At 40.0% G+C, this 21,621-nt stretch overlaps 1 protein-coding gene across 1 annotated transcript in view; it reads right to left on the reverse strand.

Moving 5' to 3' along the window:
* Positions 1-2,843: 2,843 nt before the first annotated feature.
* LOC124881030 overlaps positions 2,844-21,621 on the reverse strand; it is a 208,438-nt gene continuing 189,660 nt past the window's right edge. Inside the window, exons 20-28 of the mRNA XM_047386514.1 lie at positions 13,472-13,828; positions 13,349-13,387; positions 12,520-12,876; positions 12,397-12,435; positions 4,084-4,440; positions 3,961-3,999; positions 3,134-3,490; positions 3,011-3,049; positions 2,844-2,917 (exon numbers count right to left, since the gene is read on the reverse strand). Coding sequence (XP_047242470.1) covers positions 2,844-2,917; positions 3,011-3,049; positions 3,134-3,490; positions 3,961-3,999; positions 4,084-4,440; positions 12,397-12,435; positions 12,520-12,876; positions 13,349-13,387; positions 13,472-13,828 — 1,658 coding nt within the window. The remainder of the gene's footprint in view (positions 2,918-3,010; positions 3,050-3,133; positions 3,491-3,960; positions 4,000-4,083; positions 4,441-12,396; positions 12,436-12,519; positions 12,877-13,348; positions 13,388-13,471; positions 13,829-21,621) is intronic.

The raw sequence follows: 21,621 nt of genomic DNA on the forward strand, positions 1-21,621 counted from the left end.
CAAATTCTGCATGTCATTCGGAAATCAAGGTGCCAGAGTCTGGAGGGAGACCGGGGAGAAGGAAATGCCAAAATGCCAGAAGTCCAGTGTCAAGTACCCACAGTCAGTGATGGTCTGGGGTGCCGTGTCAGCTGCTGGTGTTGGTCCACTGTGTTTTATCAAGGGCAGGGTCAATGCAGCTAGCTATCAGGAGATTTTGGAGCACTTCATGCTTCCATCTGCTGAAAAGCTTTATGGAGATGAAGATTTCATTTTTCAGCACGACCTGGCACCTGCTCACAGTGCCAAAACCACTGGTAAATGGTTTACTGACCATGGTATCACTGTGCTCAATTGGCCTGCCAACTCTCCTGACCTGAACCCCATAGAGAATCTGTGGGATATTGTGAAGAGAACGTTGAGAGACTCAAGACCCAACACTCTGGATGAGCTAAAGGCCGCTATCGAAGCATCCTGGGCCTCCATAAGACCTCAGCAGTGCCACAGGCTGATTGCCTCCATGCCACGCCGCATTGAAGCAGTCATTTCTGCCAAAGGATTCCCGACCAAGTATTGAGTGCATAACTGTACATGATTATTTGAAGGTTGACGTGTTTTGTATTAAAAACACTTTTCTTTTATTGGTCGGATGAAATATGCTAATTTTGTGAGATAGGAATTTTGGGTTTTCATGAGCTGTATGCCTAAATCATCCGTATTAAGACAATAAAAGACCTGAAATATTTCAGCTAGTGTGCAATGAATCTAAAATATATGAATGTTAAATTTTCATCATTACATTATGGAAAATAATGAACTTTATCACAATATGCTAATATTTTGAGAAGGACCTGTATATCTCAGCAACATCCCAGAATGAGATGATTGACTGTTGTGCCCATGAAGTTAATAGTGTCTTTGTATCTGAACAGTCCAAAATCTATGCCATCGTAGCAGATGAGGCAAGGGATGAAAAATCAGAGCAGTTAACTGTTTGTGTCAGAGGAGGCAGTGAAGGAACGTTTCCTAGCACTTGCAGAGATACAATCATTTAATGCCCAGTCCATTATAAATGAGCTGCAGCAGCAGATTCAAAATAATGGTCTTGCAGGGCTTAAGTGTGTAGCACAAACATATGACGGTGCAGCTGTCATGATTGGGTCCACTGGAGGTGTACAAACATTTCAGAAGGCTCCATCCTGAAGCTATCTATGTGCATTGTTATGCTCATGAACTTAACTTGGTGTTGTGCCACACATGAAAGGCCATCCCAGACTGTGGAGATTTTCAGGCTGTTGGAGTGTTTGTACTCTTTCATCAGCACCTCCCTGGTGAAGTTCATGGAGGCTCAGGCAAGGATTAGATTGACAAGGGTTGAGCTTGTGCAACTTTCAAACACCCACTGGGAAAGTCAGTTGCGATAAGTTCAGTTCTTGAGACTTTGTCCGCCATCTTTGAATGTATTTCTGCTATTAGATCCCCCAAAGCTCTTGGTCTGAGAGCAAAGCTCTATAAGTTCTCAACAGTCTATGCACTACTGATGTTTCAGTCACTTCTCTCTGTAACTGAAGGACTTCACAAGCTCCTTCAGAAAGAGACAATCTCCTTGATTCAGACATGTTTCCCTCTCTGAAGGCAACAATCCAAGTTGCCCTGACAGTGCCTGTAAGCAGCTGTTCATGTGAAAGGTCCTTTAGTGCACTGCGTCAGCTGCACTCCTGGCTGCGTCAAACAATGGGTCAGAAGAGACTTCACAGTCTTGCAGTCAATTGAAAAAGATTTGCTTCAGCATCTGAGTCACAACAGAGTGATCGAGAGATTTGAAACCCTTAAAAACAGACTCAATTCTTTGATGCTTCCACTCACCAAGTAACTGGCAATAGTCGTCATGTTATTTAAAAATGATGTACTTTGTGACAACACAGTGCTCTTTGCATACAATTTTGCATTATACATGTGGGCTCTTAATGAATAAGAAGTATTTGTAAAATATGGCACTGTAACTATATGTGGATTTTTTTTCTTGTTGTTAATGCTGTAAACATACTTCCTGTGTTTGTTGTTGTACTGTGTTAAAAACCTAATAGTTGCTTAAAACTTTTACAAAGGAAGGTGTCTCTGTTACATCTGTCCAAAAAAGTGGAAAAGCAACTTCTTACTTTTTATTAGCTGTTTGAGAAGTTTAGTGCTGGCCCGCTACGTTCGTTTGTATCCTGTGCATCCCCTTGGGGCTAAGCCCCCCTTGTCCTTAAAACCCAGTGACGCCCCTGGGTCTAGTTATACGTGGTTCTAACTGTTAAATATGTTTCATATCTGAACAAATGTTATAGAGTGTAGTAGTATATAAAAAAGTATAAACTGAGGTTTATTTCTGTATTTTAGACACTACATCATGACGTTTAGACTACCTCCTATAAATCAGCAGGGGAACAACTGTGCTTTCACTAAGAAAGGAACCCTTTCCCAACACATTAGGCTGGAAAAACAACATGAATTATTTCCATCCAAATATGGAAACACAGACTACAGCTGACAAATACAAGAAAAGCAACAAGTTTCAATGTTTTAAAGAAATGACTAAATTCATTGCTCCCACTTTTAGATCCCCACCTTACTGCCCAGATACATAAAAACACTACAAACAAAGTTCAGGTCAGACTTACATGTTTAACATCAGCTGAGTCACAATGGACTAAAGGACACCTGCTGGAGGAAGGACTCTGAGGAGCTCTCACCTTCACAACAGGTCTGACCAAGGTTTGCTCGACTCGATCTCTTGAAAAGAATCGACAAATATAACAGTTTTTCATTTATGTGAACATCTGAAGGCTTTGAAAGAGCAACATGTTTTATTTCTGTCAGACCTACTTTTCTTTTTTTAAAGAGGTAAAACTAACAGGGATGCCAACCAGGAGAACCCAAAGAACATGCAGCCAATCTGAAAACAAAGTTAAATAATTGAAAAAACAATTAAAAACAATAATCTTCACAATGAGGGTAAAATATTGCATGATTTTTCCTTTTAACTCACTGTACTCTGAAGTGTTCAGGTTTCCAGCCGCTGACGAATCTGAAAATGTTTTGGAAAAGTTTGGGTCAGAAACAAGCAAACAATTAAAACTAATTAAAACCTTCAGTATGAATATTTACTCGCCCACAATAAATTGAACTGTAGTGAATTTCTTCAGGCTTGGGAGAAAACATTGATAGCTCCCACTGTCGTTGACCGTCACATTGGTGAGTTTCAGCGATAGGTTTCCAACACTCAGGTTGCCAGGCAACAGAGACACCCTCCGGATGTACGACTCCATCATCGCGTCTTTGTCCAATTTAAAGTCCTTGTACAACAAAACATATTTTTGGGTTGAGGAGTTCTGTGTTATGTTCAGTCTGGACCACGCCACCGTCTTCCTCGTCGCGTTCCACTCAGGACTGACCCAACATGGCAAGATGACATCATCACCAGGAGCAGCTCTGATTGGCTGAGATGCACCAATCACATCATAGCCACCTGTAAACAGAAGAGGGATTTCAGCTGAAAGTAAGGTGCAGAATCTTAATGCAACATCTTTGTGTTCCTCAGCAACCTCTTGTTTTTGCAGTTTGGACAATTTCACACCCAGGACTTAAAGGGTACGTTAAGGATCTGCCTTCAGACCCAGTGGTTTAAAATAACTGGGAACACACCGTCTGATTCACTGACATGGAGATAATATCGGTGGACTTCTACCAGCAGAACAGAAAGTCATCGACTTTGAATTGAGAGTTTTACAGATATATTTGAATGCATCATTCTAGCAGCCATTAAATGTGGCACTTTTCTTTTTTTAAAGAGGTAAAAACTAACAGGGATGCCAACCAGGAGAACCCAAAGAACATGCAGCCAATCTGAAAACAAAGTTAAATAATTGAAAAAACAATTAAAAACAATAATCTTCACAATGAGGGTAAAATATTGCATGATTTTTCCTTTTAACTCACTGTACTCTGAAGTGTTCAGGTTTCCAGCCGCTGACGAATCTGAAAATGTTTTGGAAAAGTTTGGGTCAGAAACAAGCAAACAATTAAAACTAATTAAAACCTTCAGTATGAACATTTACTCGCCCACAATAAATTGAACTGTAGTGAATTTCTTCAGGCTTGGGAGAAAACATTGATAGCTCCCACTGTCGTTGACCGTCACATTGGTGAGTTTCAGCGATAGGTTTCCAACACTCAGGTTGCCAGGCAACAGAGACACCCTCCGGATGTACGACTCCATCATCGCGTCTTTGTCCAATTTAAAGTCCCTGTACAACAAAACATATTTTTGGGTTGAGGAGTTCTGTGTTATGTTCAGTCTGGACCACGCCACCGTCTTCCTCGTCGCGTTCCACTCAGGACTGACCCAACATGGCAAGATGACATCATCACCAGGAGCAGCTCTGATTGGCTGAGATGCACCAATCACATCATAGCCACCTGTAAACAGAAGAGGGATTTCAGCTGAAAGTAAGGTGCAGAATCTTAATGCAACATCTTTGTGTTCCTCAGCAACCTCTTGTTTTTGCAGTTTGGACAATTTCACACCCAGGACTTAAAGGGTACGTTAAGGATCTGCCTTCAGACCCAGTGGTTTAAAATAACTGGGAACACACCGTCTGATTCACTGACATGGAGATAATATCGGTGGACTTCTACCAGCAGAACAGAAAGTCATCGACTTTCAATTGAGAGTTTTACAGATATATTTGAATGCATCATTCTAGCAGCCATTAAATGTGGCACAAACATGTTTTAACCTGGAACCTTTACTCTTTGGAAGGAATGTCACATTAAGAGGATTTTAGTTTTTTTGGCCAAATATCTGGTCAATATACTAAAAAAAAAAAAAACAAGACTAATTATGGGATCTTTCAGTAGTATCACTAAAATATGAACACATCTATTTGATCAAAATAACTTGATATTATTAGTAGTTACAAATATTTATTTGCTAATTTAATATTTAGAATTTATTCATACATTTTTAATGATTGAGTTTTTTGTATTTGCCTTTTAGTCCATTTCCAGTTCAGCTTTTCCCCAAAATTATCTGTTAAGGTTAACAAATTGCTTAATTCTTGTGTTTATTGTCTTACATGATATCCTGCATAGTAATAAATACTTTGTCACTTATTTTAAGGTCAGATTTAACAGGAAGGTATTAGTGCAACGTTCATATTTTAAGGCAATTCACTATTCTTCGATTGCAATAAAAATAGTTTTCATTAAAAAAAAAATTTCCAACCCTTTCTTCTGTAAATTCAAACCTGTTAAATCCTCCATTTAGAACAGTCTTAATTTATGTTAATTTCTACAGGACCTTCTTATCATGGGGCCCTGTCCACAAAGTGACGTCCAGTGAATCCTGAACGCATCCAAACAATCCGTTCAAGCACGTTAAAAACAATCACTCCGCCCAACACATCGGCTGACTGGATCAATACGCGGGTCGATATACTGTAAAGACTTTTCTAACCGAGGTATTATGTATTAAATCCTAGATTTTGTTACTTCTTAATTTAATATGAAACTCTACCGGGTTGCTGCCTTATTACCCATCTGTGAATATAACCTCCATCAGCGTCTTCCTCCTGCCCATTTAAAACCCCGGCAGGTGAATGTAGTTTCCACTGGAACTTTATTAGGGTTAACAAGCTTGTTTGTTTGTCAGCTCGTCCCTCTCACCTGTACATATTTTTTTGTTAAATCTTTACTGATCCCCGGTGAAAAAAATAAACCCCAAAGGCCAACAATCAGTTTTCACAGACGTAGATGTTGAAGATTTATGTCAAAGTGACGCACTGCTGCAATTTAAACGAGGTTCGGGATTGTCGAGTATAACAGGCCTTAAATCTGTTTTCACTGACAGTTGGTTAAAAACTAATTTTACTGTTTACCTTCAACAGGTTTCCACGTAGACACCAAACAGATTATGGAAGCCTGAAGATAAAAATCCTTAAACGTCTTCTTCGCTCGCAGGTCCATATTACTGTCGGTCTCAGGTGTTTTCTAACAGGTGTTATCTGAACTCACAGGTGTTGTGTCAAGTGGCGTGTGCGTTTCCTGTTTAGTTACGCGCGGGTTTTATATGTATTAATATGGCAAGCCAGTATGGTCAATAACCGACCGTTTCTTAACTAGTTGTCTTAAACTGGCGGGGTGCGTTATTTTTATTGCACAATGCGGTTCTAAAGCGCATATTTTATCATAAAGAGACTGCCATATTATTGCTCGGTCACAAGATTTAAAGACTTCAACCAGTCAGAAGATCCTCATCCAGTGGAAATGACTGAAAGTATCCATCCTCCTTACACACCTATTTGTCTATTAAAAAATAACTCAAAGATACTTACATGTGATTACACATACACCAACTATAGAAAGACTAGTCTATTTCTGTGGTTCTCAAATTCTTGGGGGCCTGGGACCCCCTACAGGGTGAAACATTGTTTCACATTGTGTAAACTTGTAATTATCATACTGATATCATTGATAAATGCCTTTTCCACTCCTAGATACTGTAGGAATTATTTATATTTTAAACTTTTCAACCTTAAAACCTCAAATTTGTTTGATAGGAATATAAATTTCATATGCATTTTTGACAACATATATTAGAAGACGTCTAAACACATTTAAAAATTATTTAAGTTACGTTTCACATCATACCATTATTTATTTGTTTATGTAATAAATTTTAACCTGTTAAGGCCGCCGCAGGGCCCGCTAGGTCACGCCCATTTGTCGCGGTCTATAAAGCTACAGTGCCTTGCGAAAGTATTCGGACCCCTTGAACTGGTCAACCTCTTGCCACATTTCAGGCTTCAAACATAAAGATATAAAATTCTAATTTTTTGTGAAGAATCAACAAGTGGGACACAATCGTGAAGTGGAATGAAATTTATTGGATGTGTCAAACTTTTTTAACAAATAAAAAACTGAAAAGTGGGGCGTGCAATATTATTCGGCCTCTTTACTTTCAGTGCAGCAAACTCACTCCAGAAGTTCAGTAAGGATCTCTGAATGATCCAATGTTGTCCCAAATGACTGATGAAGATAAATAGAATCCACCTGTGTGTAATCAAGTCTCCATATAAATGCACCTGCTCTGTGATAGTCTCAGGGTTCTGTTCAAAGTGCAGAGAGCATCATGAAGACCAAGGAACACACCAGGCAGGTCCGAGATACTGTTGTGGAGAAGTTTAAAGCCAGATTTGGATACAAAAAGATTTCCCAAGCTTTAAACAGCCCGAGGAGCACTGTGCAAGCAATCATATTAACATGGAAGGAGTATCAGACCACTGCAAATCTACCAAGACCCGGCCGTCACTCTAAACTTTCATCTTGAACAAGGAGTAGATTGATCAGAGATGCAGCCAAGAGGCCCATGATCATTCTGGATGAACTGCAGAGATCTGCAGCTGAGGTGGGAGAGTCTGTCCATAGGACAACAATCAGTCGTATGCTGCATAAATCTGGCCTTTATGGAAGAGCGGCAAGATGAAAGCTATTTCTCAAAGAGATCCATAAAAAGTCTCGTTTAAAGTTTGCCACAAGCCACCTGGGAGACACACCAAACATGTGGAAGAAGGTGCTCTGGTCAGATGAAACCAAAATCAAACTGTTTGGCCCCAATGCAAAACGATATGTTTGGCGTAAAAGCAACACAGCTCATCATCCTGAACACACCATCCCCACTGTCAAACATGGTGGAGGTAGCATCATGGTCTGGGCCTGCTTTTCATCAGCAGGGACAGGGAAGATGGTCAAAATTGATGGGAAGATGGATGGGGCCAAATACAGGGGCAGATACTGGGATGGAGATTTATCTTCCAACAAGACAATGATCCAAAACATAAAGCCAAATCTACAATGGAATGGTTCACAAATAAACGTATCCAGGTGTTGGAATGGCCAAGTCAAAGTCCAGACCTGAATCCAATCGAGAATCTGTGGAAAAAGCTGAAGACTGCTGTTCACGAACGTTCTCCATCCAACCTCACTGAGCTCCAGCTGTTTTGCAACAAAGAATGGGCAAGAATATCAGTCCCTTGGTGCAAAACTGATAGAGACATACCCCAAGCGACTTGCAGCTGTAATTGCAGCAAAGGGTGGCGCTACAAAGTATTAACGCAAGGGGGCTGAATAATATTGGACACCCCACGTTTCTGTTTTTTATTTGTTAAAAAAGTTTGACATATCCAATAAATTTCATTCCACTTCACGATTGTGTCCCACTTGTTGTTGATTCTTCACAAAAAATTAGAATTTTATGTCTTTGTTTGAAGCCTGAAATGTGGCAAGAGGTTGAACAGTTCAAGGGGGCCGAATACTTTCGCAAGGCACTGTAGGTTGAAACACCGCGATCTCATTTTTAAAGATGAGCCTGTTTCTCACCTCACAGTTTTTATGTTCTTGGAGGGATGGATGACAGACTCTAACATCATTTTCCAATTGTAAATGAATCCTGTAATTATTCTTGAATACGATCAGAGTTGATTCTCAGGGATAAGTGGTAGGAAAAGGAACAGGATGTCACAAGATGAATCCCCGAGCCATTTTCTGTTGCAGCTGGTGAGTGGATCATGGACCCAGTCCCAGGCATCAGTGTTCCCATCACAGAAGGATGAGCTGAAGTGCTCACACAGTGATGTTAGTGTGAAGCTACAACGTTCCTCACAATAGCAACAGACAAGTTCTCTTTGTTTAGAAACTCAGTCAGTTGGGGGAACACGTCTGTTACACCATCTTGTATCCTTCTTCTCCAGAGGTCTGTGTTCTGCTTCAAGGCAGCGACTTTGTCACCAGCTTCAAGGTTACATGTGTGGCCTCCTTGGATTGAGAGCTTGAGGCAGTTCAGTATGGTGAATATGTCTGGAGGACATGCCAACTTAGCAACACACTCTGGGTCAACAAAACGATGCAATGTGGAGTTTTTCCTCTGTCAGGAATTCTGCCATTTCTCTGCGTAGCTCGAAAATGAATTTGTTATGAACCTTGACCAAATACAGACCCATTCAATAAATTCAAATATTATTGAAAAGTTTCTTTATTCCAGTAAATCAGTTCACTGAGTGAAACACTTTATAACATTTGTTACATGCAGAGTGATGTAGAATGTTTGACTGCATGTTAGCATAAATAGTGCTAATAAACCATAATTACTTTCAAAGATAAATTGATACTAAATACCATATTAAATTCCTTCCAATAGTTTTGATGAGATAATAAAAATAATTAGTGGCATTCACAGTCACAAAATGTAACAAAAATGTTTTTCTTTGGTTTTTATCTACATTTTAATCAAAAAAAAAAAACAAAAGCGGTTCATTTAAGCAGTGTTGAAAATAAACAAGAAATTTCACATTTTAGAAAGAAAGACAGATGAAACATAAGAAGTAGACCATGATATTTAAATAATGCAGCCAACATTTTGTGCAAATTCTGTCCGTATTCTGAAATTATTTTAAAAGACCAGTTAAGCCCAATACAACACACACAATTTAATATAATGCAAAACATCTCAGTGGTCCATATGATTTTAAAACAACTCTCATAATAATCACATGCAATTATAGACTAATAACAGATTTAAAAAACAGAGGTAGAGTAAATAATAATAATAATGTATGTAAACATCCCCACCGCCTCAATCAGTTGAATTATTGTCAGAAGCAGCAGCTCATGGTGGTCCAGTGGTGCTGTCACTGTTGTCTTCAGACAATGGGTTGTCAGTGTGTTGGACCACAGGACTCCGCCATCTCAGAGGAGAATCTTTGGGTTTACTATCAGAGATGGTTCCAGGAGAAATCTTTAGTGGTATTTCTTCTCTTTGTCTTGCTGGTTCACTTTTTGCCTTATCTGTAAACAGCAAAAGACATAATCTGTGACTGTTATTAACACAAGCTTCAGTTTAGCTTCATAAAACTACCGTATTTTCCGCACTATAAGGCGCACCGGATTATAAGGCGCACCTTCAATGAATGGCCTATTTTAGAACTTGTTTCATATATATGGCGCACCGGATTATAAGGCGCATAGAATAGAAGCTACTGCAGTCAAACGTTTGACTGGGGTTGCGTTATGCATCCACTAGATGGAGCTGTGCTAAAGAGAATGTCAACAAAACAGTCAGATAAGTCAGTCAAACTTTATTAATACACTACAAACCAGCGTTCTGATAACTCCATTCACTCTCATGGTAAGGTCTCCTCTACATAGAATTCTATTGAATAGAGCCAACCGCACGTTAGGAATGCATTGGAGTCTATGAAGATGAAGTTGAAATCAAACGTTAGTTAAAACGTGAAAGAGAACTTTTCCCTGATTTAGTAAACACGTAAAAGAAACAGTTTGATGCACTAAATCAAACGTTAGTACTGTTAACCTTTCCTGTTTCTGTCCCCTGACCGTAGTCTGATGACACAGAGGAGACGCTTTCTCCAGGGCCGAAGTTACTAGTTTCTTCGGGGTTAACTCCCTCACTCATACGTTGCTGAGTTGAGCATGAAGAAACAGCATCAAAACACTGAGTTGTTGACGAGATTCGGGGTTCTTTTTAATGACTTTGCAGCACGTAAAAACACAGGGCTTACAGACTCATACACCGCTGCTCCGGTCGCCGTCTCTACCCACCCCACACACACAATAATACCGACGTCACTCCTTCACTCTTGATTCTCAGCTACGGCAGCACACAGCGCCACCTCTGTCCGGAGGAGTAATGTCAACATCTTCCATACACACACACGAAACATACACCCCACACACTGAGCTTCTAATCACATATAGTTCAGGCAATTCCTGCAACAGTACATTCAAACGTTATACACACACAAGTGGTGTTGGACTAGGAGTAAGCATAGTACAGGTGTTTACCGCTATTACTTCGGCGACGCCCCTGACTACGGTAGCCGTAATGCTGCAAGCGGTGCGGCTTTGTAGTTTACCAGTCGTACTGAAACATTTTGACAAAGCGCCGTGTACAACTAGCATGGATCAACCAATTAACCAATTGATCCATTTATAAGGCGCTCCGGATTACAAGGCGCACTGTCATTTTTTGACACCTTAAAGTGCGGAAAATACGGTACTCTGATTTATTTCAGAAATGAATGATAAGTCCACAAGTTTCTCTGTGAGCGCTTCCCTTCACCAGAATCATCCATCCAAGTTCTATTCCTCCACACAGGGTCACAGTGGAGCTGGTGCCTATCTACAGCCGTCTATGGTGAGCTATCTCTGTAGTTATGCTGCTATAGGCCTAGGCTGCTGGAAGGCATAATGACCACTTTCACTCTCTCTGCTACATTCTCATACTACTCTCCAATTTTGCATTATTTGCTGTTATTTCAGCTTCTAACTTTATGTTCTCTCTCTTTTCTCCTCAGAGAAGCTACATCTTTAGGTGTGGCTTTTAGGTGTAACCGTAAGTGCTGTTTTTCATACTCTAGACTTAAAAACTGGCTCAGAGTTCATCTTTTTTTCTCTCCAAGATGAAGCCACTAAAGGAGCTATAACCATTAATGTTTCACTTTTCTTTTCTATAGAAAGTACTCCTGGATCAGTGCTTATTTGTTCTCTTTGTGTCTCTGCTCTTTTCTCTCAAACCCCCAGTCGGTCGTGGCAGATGGCCGCTCACACTGGAGGTTTCTTCCTGTTAAAAGGGAGTTTTCCTCTCCACTGTCGCTACATGCATGCTCAGTATGAGGGATTGCTGCAAAGTCAACGCCAGTGACTGTCCACTGTCGCTACATGCATGCTCAGTATGAGGGATTGCTGCAAAGTCAACGCCAGTGACTGTCCACTGTCTCTACATGCTCTTCCAGGAAGAGTGAATGCTGCAAGTCACTGAATTATTTCCATCCAAATATGGAAACACAGACTACAGCTGACAAATACAAGAAAAGCAACAAGTTTCAATGTTTTAAAGAAATGAATAAATTCATTGCTCCCACTTTTAGATCCCCACCTTACTGCCCAGATACATAAAAACACTACAAACAAAGTTCAGGTCAGACTTACATGTTTAACATCAGCTGAGTCACAATGGACTAAAGGACACCTGCTGGAGGAAGGACTCTGAGGAGCTCTCACCTTCACAACAGGTCTGACCAAGGTTTGCTCGACTCGATCTCTTGAAAAGAATCGACAAATATAACAGTTTTTCATTTATGTGAACATCTGAAGGCTTTGAAAGAGCAACATGTTTTATTTCTGTCAGACCTACTTTTCTTTTTTTAAAGAGGTAAAAACTAACAGGGATGCCAACCAGGAGAACCCAAAGAACATGCAGCCAATCTGAAAACAAAGTTAAATAATTGAAAAAACAATTAAAAACAATAATCTTCACAATGAGGGTAAAATATTGCATGATTTTTCCTTTTAACTCACTGTACTCTGAAGTGTTCAGGTTTCCAGCCGCTGACGAATCTGAAAATGTTTTGGAAAAGTTTGGGTCAGAAACAAGCAAACAATTAAAACTAATTAAAACCTTCAGTATGAACATTTACTCGCCCACAATAAATTGAACTGTAGTGAATTTCTTCAGGCTTGGGAGAAAACATTGATAGCTCCCACTGTCGTTGACCGTCACATTGGTGAGTTTCAGCGATAGGTTTCCAACACTCAGGTTGCCAGGCAACAGAGACACCCTCCGGATGTACGACTCCATCATCGCGTCTTTGTCCAATTTAAAGTCCTTGTACAACAAAACATATTTTTGGGTTGAGGAGTTCTGTGTTATGTTCAGTCTGGACCACGCCACCGTCTTCCTCGTCGCGTTCCACTCAGGACTGACCCAACATGGCAAGATGACATCATCACCAGGAGCAGCTCTGATTGGCTGAGATGCACCAATCACATCATAGCCACCTGTAAACAGAAGAGGGATTTCAGCTGAAAGTAAGGTGCAGAATCTTAATGCAACATCTTTGTGTTCCTCAGCAACCTCTTGTTTTTGCAGTTTGGACAATTTCACACCCAGGACTTAAAGGGTACGTTAAGGATCTGCCTTCAGACCCAGTGGTTTAAAATAACTGGGAACACACCGTCTGATTCACTGACATGGAGATAATATCGGTGGACTTCTACCAGCAGAACAGAAAGTCATCGACTTTGAATTGAGAGTTTTACAGATATATTTGAATGAATCATTCTAGCAGCCATTAAATGTGGCACTTTTCTTTTTTTAAAAGAGGTAAAAACTAACAGGGATGCCAACCAGGAGAACCCAAAGAACATGCAGCCAATCTGAAAACAAAGTTAAATAATTGAAAAAAACAATTAAAAACAATAATCTTCACAATGAGGGTAAAATATTGCATGATTTTTCCTTTTAACTCACTGTACTCTGAAGTGTTCAGGTTTCCAGCCGCTGACGAATCTGAAAATGTTTTGGAAAAGTTTGGGTCAGAAACAAGCAAACAATTAAAACTAATTAAAACCTTCAGTATGAACATTTACTCGCCCACAATAAATTGAACTGTAGTGAATTTCTTCAGGCTTGGGAGAAAACATTCATAGCTCCCACTGTCGTTGACCGTCACATTGGTGAGTTTCAGCGATAGGTTTCCAACACTCAGGTTGCCAGGCAACAGAGACACCCTCCGGATGTACGACTCCATCATCGCGTCTTTGTCCAATTTAAAGTCCCTGTACAACAAAACATATTTTTGGGTTGAGGAGTTCTGTGTTATGTTCAGTCTGGACCACGCCACCGTCTTCCTCGTCGCGTTCCACTCAGGACTGACCCAACATGGCAAGATGACATCATCACCAGGAGCAGCTCTGATTGGCTGAGATGCACCAATCACATCATAGCCACCTGTAAACAGAAGAGGGATTTCAGCTGAAAGTAAGGTGCAGAATCTTAATGCAACATCTTTGTGTTCCTCAGCAACCTCTTGTTTTTGCAGTTTGGACAATTTCACACCCAGGACTTAAAGGGTACGTTAAGGATCTGCCTTCAGACCCAGTGGTTTAAAATAACTGGGAACACACCGTCTGATTCACTGACATGGAGATAATATCGGTGGACTTCTACCAGCAGAACAGAAAGTCATCGACTTTGAATTGAGAGTTTTACAGATATATTTGAATGAATCATTCTAGCAGCCATTAAATGTGGCACAAACATGTTTTAACCTGGAACCTTTACTCTTTGGAAGGAATGTCACATTAAGAGGATTTTAGTTTTTTTGGCCAAATATCTGGTCAATATACTAAAAAAAAAAAAAAACAAGACTAATTATGGGATCTTTCAGTAGTATCACTAAAATATGAACACATCTATTTGATCAAAATAACTTGATATTATTAGTAGTTACAAATATTTATTTGCTAATTTAATATTTAGAATTTATTCATACATTTTTAATGATTGAGTTTTTTGTATTTGCCTTTTAGTCCATTTCCAGTTCAGCTTTTCCCCAAAATTATCTGTTAAGGTTAACAAATTGCTTAATTCTTGTGTTTATTGTCTTACATGATATCCTGCATAGTAATAAATACTTTGTCACTTATTTTAAGGTCAGATTTAACAGGAAGGTATTAGTGCAACGTTCATATTTTAAGGCAATTCACTATTCTTCGATTGCAATAAAAATAGTTTTCATTAAAAAAAAAATTTCCAACCCTTTCTTCTGTAAATTCAAACCTGTTAAATCCTCCATTTAGAACAGTCTTAATTTATGTTAATTTCTACAGGACCTTCTTATCATGGGGCCCTGTCCACAAAGTGACGTCCAGTGAATCCTGAACGCATCCAAACAATCCGTTCAAGCACGTTAAAAACAATCACTCCGCCCAACACATCGGCTGACTGGATCAATACGCGGGTCGATATACTGTAAAGACTTTTCTAACCGAGGTATTATGTATTAAATCCTAGATTTTGTTACTTCTTAATTTAATATGAAACTCTACCGGGTTGCTGCCTTATTACCCATCTGTGAATATAACCTCCATCAGCGTCTTCCTCCTGCCCATTTAAAACCCCGGCAGGTGAATGTAGTTTCCACTGGAACTTTATTAGGGTTAACAAGCTTGTTTGTTTGTCAGCTCGTCCCTCTCACCTGTACATATTTTTTTGTTAAATCTTTACTGATCCCCGGTGAAAAAAATAAACCCCAAAGGCCAACAATCAGTTTTCACAGACGTAGATGTTGAAGATTTATGTCAAAGTGACGCACTGCTGCAATTTAAACGAGGTTCGGGATTGTCGAGTATAACAGGCCTTAAATCTGTTTTCACTGACAGTTGGTTAAAAACTAATTTTACTGTTTACCTTCAACAGGTTTCCACGTAGACACCAAACAGATTATGGAAGCCTGAAGATAAAAATCCTTAAACGTCTTCTTCGCTCGCAGGTCCATATTACTGTCGGTCTCAGGTGTTTTCTAACAGGTGTTATCTGAACTCACAGGTGTTGTGTCAAGTGGCGTGTGCGTTTCCTGTTTAGTTACGCGCGGGTTTTATATGTATTAATATGGCAAGCCAGTATGGTCAATAACCGACCGTTTCTTAACTAGTTGTCTTAAACTGGCGGGGTGCGTTATTTTTATTGCACAATGCGGTTCTAAAGCGCATATTTTATCATAAAGAGACTGCCATATTATTGCTCGGTCACAAGATTTAAAGACTTCAACCAGTCAGAAGATCCTCATCCAGTGGAAATGACTGAAAGTATCCATCCTCCTTACACACCTATTTGTCTATTAAAAAATAACTCAAAGATACTTACATGTGATTACACATACACCAACTATAGAAAGACTAGTCTATTTCTGTGGTTCTCAAATTCTTGGGGGCCTGGGACCCCCTACAGGGTGAAACATTGTGTCACATTGTGTAAACTTGTAATTATCATACTGATATCATTGATAAATGCCTTTTCCACTCCTAGATACTGTAGGAATTATTTATATTTTAAACTTTCAACCTTAAAACCTCAAATTTGTTTGATAGGAATATAAATTTCATATGCATTTTTGACAACATATATTAGAAGACGTCTAAACACATTTAAAAATTATTTACGTTACGTTTCACATCATACCATTATTTATTTGTTCATGTTTATGTAATAAATTTTAACCTGTTAAGGCCGCCGCAGGGCCCGCTAGGTCACGCCCATTTGTCGCGGTCTATAAAGCTACAGTGCCTTGCGAAAGTATTCGGACCCCTTGAACTGGTCAACCTCTTGCCACATTTCAGGCTTCAAACATAAAGATATAAAATTCAAATTTTTTGTGAAGAATCAACAAGTGGGACACAATCGTGAAGTGGAATGAAATTTATTGGATGTGTCAAACTTTTTTAACAAATAAAAAACTGAAAAGTGGGGCGTGCAATATTATTCGGCCTCTTTACTTTCAGTGCAGCAAACTCACTCCAGAAGTTCAGTAAGGATCTCTGAATGATCCAATGTTGTCCCAAATGACTGATGATGATAAATAGAATCCACCTGTGTGTAATCAAGTCTCCATATAAATGCACCTGCTCTGTGATAGTCTCAGGGTTCTGTTCAAAGTGCAGAGAGCATCATGAAGACCAAGGAACGCACCAGGCAGGTCCGAGATACTGTTGTGGAGAAGTTTAAAGCCAGATTTGGATACAAAAAGATTTCCCAAGCTTTAAACAGCCCGAGGAGCACTGTGCAAGCAATCATATTAACATGGAAGGAGTATCAGACCACTGCAAATCTACCAAGACCCGGCCGTCACTCTAAACTTTCATCTTGAACAAGGAGTAGATTGATCAGAGATGCAGCCAAGAGGCCCATGATCATTCTGGATGAACTGCAGAGATCTGCAGCTGAGGTGGGAGAGTCTGTCCATAGGACAACAATCAGTCGTATGCTGCATAAATCTGGCCTTTATGGAAGAGCGGCAAGATGAAAGCTATTTCTCAAAGAGATCCATAAAAAGTCTCGTTTAAAGTTTGCCACAAGCCACCTGGGAGACACACCAAACATGTGGAAGAAGGTGCTCTGGTCAGATGAAACCAAAATCAAACTGTTTGGCCCCAATGCAAAACGATATGTTTGGCGTAAAAGCAACACAGCTCATCATCCTGAACACACCATCCCCACTGTCAAACATGGTGGTGGCAGCATCATGGTCTGGGCCTGCTTTTCATCAGCAGGGACAGGGAAGATGGTCAAAATTGATGGGAAGATGGATGGGGCCAAATACAGGGGCAGAGACTGGGACAGAGATTTATCTTCCAACAAGACAATGATCCAAAACATAAAGCCAAATCTACAATGGAATGGTTCACAAATAAACGTATCCAGGTGTTGGAATGGCCAAGTCAAAGTCCAGACCTGAATCCAATCGAGAATCTGTGGAAAAAGCTGAAGACTGCTGTTCACGAACGTTCTCCATCCAACCTCACTGAGCTCCAGCTGTTTTGCAACGAAGAATGGGCAAGAATATCAGTCTCTTGGTGCAAAACTGATAGAGACATACCCCAAGCGACTTGCAGCTGTAATTGCAGCAAAGGGTGGCGCTACAAAGTATTAACGCAAGGGGGCCGAATAATATTGGACACCCCACTTTTCAGTTTTTTATTTGTTAAAAAAGTTTGACATATCCAATAAATTTCATTCCACTTCACGATTGTGTCCCACTTGTTGTTGATTCTTCACAAAAAATTAGAATTTTATGTCTTTATGTTTGAAGCCTGAAATGTGGCAAGAGGTTGAACAGTTCAAGGGGGCCGAATACTTTCGCAAGGCACTGTAGGTTGAAACACCGCGATCTCATTTTTAAAGATGAGCCTGTTTCTCACCTCACAGTTTTTATGTTCTTGGAGGGATGGATGACAGACTCTAACATCATTTTCCAATTGTAAATGAATCCTGTAATTATTCTTGAATACGATCAGAGTTGATTCTCAGGGATAAGTGGTAGGAAAAGGAACAGGATGTCACAAGATGAATCCCAGAGCCATTTTCTGTTGCAGCTGGTGAGTGGATCATGGACCCAGTCCCAGGCATCAGTGTTCCCATCACAGAAGGATGAGCTGAAGTGCTCACACAGTGATGTTAGTGTGAAGCTACAACGTTCCTCACAATAGCAACAGACAAGTTCTCTTTGTTTAGAAACTCAGTCAGTTGGGGGAACACGTCTGTTACACCATCTTGTATCCTTCTTCTCCAGAGGTCTGTGTTCTGCTTCAAGGCAGCGACTTTGTCACCAGCTTCAACGTTACATGTGTGGCCTCCTTGGATTGAGAGCTTGAGGCAGTTCAGTATGGTGAATATGTCTGGAGGACATGCCAACTTAGCAACACACTCTGGGTCAACAAAACGATGCAATGTGGAGTTTTTCCTCTGTCAGGAATTCTGCCATTTCTCTGCGTAGCTCGAAAATGAATTTGTTATGAACCTTGACCAATACAGACCCATTCAATAAATTCAAATATTATTGAAAAGTTTCTTTATTCCAGTAAATCAGTTCACTGAGTGAAACACTTTATAACATTTGTTACATGCAGAGTGATGTAGAATGTTTGACTGCATGTTAGCATAAATAGTGCTAATAAACCATAATTACTTTCAAAGATAAATTGATACTAAATACCATATTAAATTCCTTCCAATAGTTTTGATGAGATAATAAAAATAATTAGTGGCATTCACAGTCACAAAATGTAACAAAAATGTTTTTCTTTGGTTTTTATCTACATTTTAATAAATAAAAAAAACAAAAGCGGTTCATTTAAGCAGTGTTGAAAATAAACAAGAAATTTCACATTTTAGAAAGAAAGACAGATGAAACATAAGAAGTAGACCATGATATTTAAATAATGCAGCCAACATTTTGTGCAAATTCTGTCCGTATTCTGAAATTATTTTAAAAGACCAGTTAAGCCCAATACAACACACACAATTTAATATAATACAAAACATCTCAGTGGTCCATATGATTTTAAAACAACTCTCATAATAATCACATGCAATTATAGACTAATAACAGATTTAAAAAACAGAGGTAGAGTAAATAATAATAATAATGTATGTAAACATCCCCACCGCCTCAATCAGTTGAATTATTGTCAGAAGCAGCAGCTCATGGTGGTCCAGTGGTGCTGTCACTGTTGTCTTCAGACAATGGGTTGTCAGTGTGTTGGACCACAGGACTCCGCCGTCTCAGAGGAGAATCTTTGGGTTTACTATCAGAGATGGTTCCAGGAGAAATCTTTAGTGGTATTTCTTCTCTTTGTCTTGCTGGTTCACTTTTTGCCTTATCTGTAAACAGCAAAAGACATAATCTGTGACTGTTATTAACACAAGCTTCAGTTTAGCTTCATAAAACTACCGTATTTTCCGCACTATAAGGCGCACCGGATTATAAGGCGCACCTTCAATGAATGGCCTATTTTAGAACTTGTTTCATATATATGGCGCACCGGATTATAAGGCGCATAGAATAGAAGCTACTGCAGTCAAACGTTTGACTGGGGTTGCGTTATGCATCCACTAGATGGAGCTGTGCTAAAGAGAATGTCAACAAAACAGTCAGATAAGTCAGTCAAACTTTATTAATACACTACAAACCAGCGTTCTGATAACTCCATTCACTCTCATGGTAAGGTCTCCTCTACATAGAATTCTATTGAATAGAGCCAACCGCACGTTAGGAATGCATTGGAGTCTATGAAGATGAAGTTGAAATCAAACGTTAGTTAAAACGTGAAAGAGAACTTTTCCCTGATTTAGTAAACACGTAAAAGAAACAGTTTGATGCACTAAATCAAACGTTAGTACTGTTAACCTTTCCTGTTTCTGTCCCCTGACCGTAGTCTGATGACACAGAGGAGACGCTTTCTCCAGGGCCGAAGTTACTAGTTTCTTCGGGGTTAACTCCCTCACTCATACGTTGCTGAGTTGAGCATGAAGAAACAGCATCAAAACACTGAGTTGTTGACGAGATTCGGGGTTCTTTTTAATGACTTTGCAGCACGTAAAAACACAGGGCTTACAGACTCATACACCGCTGCTCCGGTCGCCGTCTCTACCCACCCCACACACACAATAATACCGACGTCACTCCTTCACTCTTGATTCTCAGCTACGGCAGCACACAGCGCCACCTCTGTCCGGAGGAGTAATGTCAACATCTTCCATACACACACACGAAACATACACCCCACACACTGAGCTTCTAATCACATATAGTTCAGGCAATTCCTGCAACAGTACATTCAAACGTTATACACACACAAGTGATGTTGGACTAGGAGTAAGCATAGTACAGGTGTTTACCGCTATTACTTCGGCGACGCCCCTGACTACGGTAGCCGTAATGCTGCAAGCGGTGCGGCTTTGTAGTTTACCAGTCGTACTGAAACATTTTGACAAAGCGCCGTGTACAACTAGCATGGATCAACCAATTAACCAATTGATCCATTTATAAGGCGCTCCGGATTACAAGGCGCACTGTCATTTTTTGACACCTTAAAGTGCGGAAAATACGGTACTCTGATTTATTTCAGAAATGAATGATAAGTCCACAAGTTTCTCTGTGAGCGCTTCCCTTCACCAGAATCATCCATCCAAGTTCTATTCCTCCACACAGGGTCACAGTGGAGCTGGTGCCTATCTACAGCCGTCTATGGTGAGCTATCTCTGTAGTTATGCTGCTATAGGCCTAGGCTGCTGGAAGGCATAATGACCACTTTCACTCTCTCTGCTACATTCTCATACTACTCTCCAATTTTGCATTATTTGCTGTTATTTCAGCTTCTAACTTTATGTTCTCTCTCTTTTCTCCTCAGAGAAGCTACATCTTTAGGTGTGGCTTTTAGGTGTAACCGTAAGTGCTGTCTTTCATACTCTAGACTTAAAAACTGGCTCAGAGTTCATCTTCTTTTTTTCTCTCCTAGATGAAGCCACTAAAGGAGCTATAACCATTAATGTTTCACTTTTCTTTTCTATAGAAAGTACTCCTGGATCAGTGCTTATTTGTTCTCTTTGTGTCTCTGCTCTTTTCTCTCAAACCCCCAGTCGGTCGTGGCAGATGGCCGCTCACACTGGAGGTTTCTTCCTGTTAAAAGGGAGTTTTCCTCTCCACTGTCGCTACATGCATGCTCAGTATGAGGGATTGCTGCAAAGTCAACGCCAGTGACTGTCCACTGTCGCTACATGCATGCTCAGTATGAGGGATTGCTGCAAAGTCAACGCCAGTGACTGTCCACTGTCTCTACATGCTCTTCCAGGAAGAGTGAATGCTGCAAGTCACTGAATTATTTCCATCCAAATATGGAAACACAGACTACAGCTGACAAATACAAGAAAAGCAACAAGTTTCAATGTTTTAAAGAAATGAATAAATTCATTGCTCCCACTTTTAGATCCCCACCTTACTGCCCAGATACATAAAAACACTACAAACAAAGTTCAGGTCAGACTTACATGTTTAACATCAGCTGAGTCACAATGGACTAAAGGACACCTGCTGGAGGAAGGACTCTGAGGAGCTCTCACCTTCACACAGGTCTGACCAAGGTTTGCTCGACTCGATCTCTTGAAAAGAATCGACAAATATAACAGTTTTTCATTTATGTGAACATCTGAAGGCTTTGAAAGAGCAACATGTTTTATTTCTATTT

This window comes from Girardinichthys multiradiatus, chromosome 14, assembly GCF_021462225.1.
Source record: "Girardinichthys multiradiatus isolate DD_20200921_A chromosome 14, DD_fGirMul_XY1, whole genome shotgun sequence".
Lineage (NCBI taxonomy): Eukaryota > Metazoa > Chordata > Actinopteri > Cyprinodontiformes > Goodeidae > Girardinichthys > Girardinichthys multiradiatus.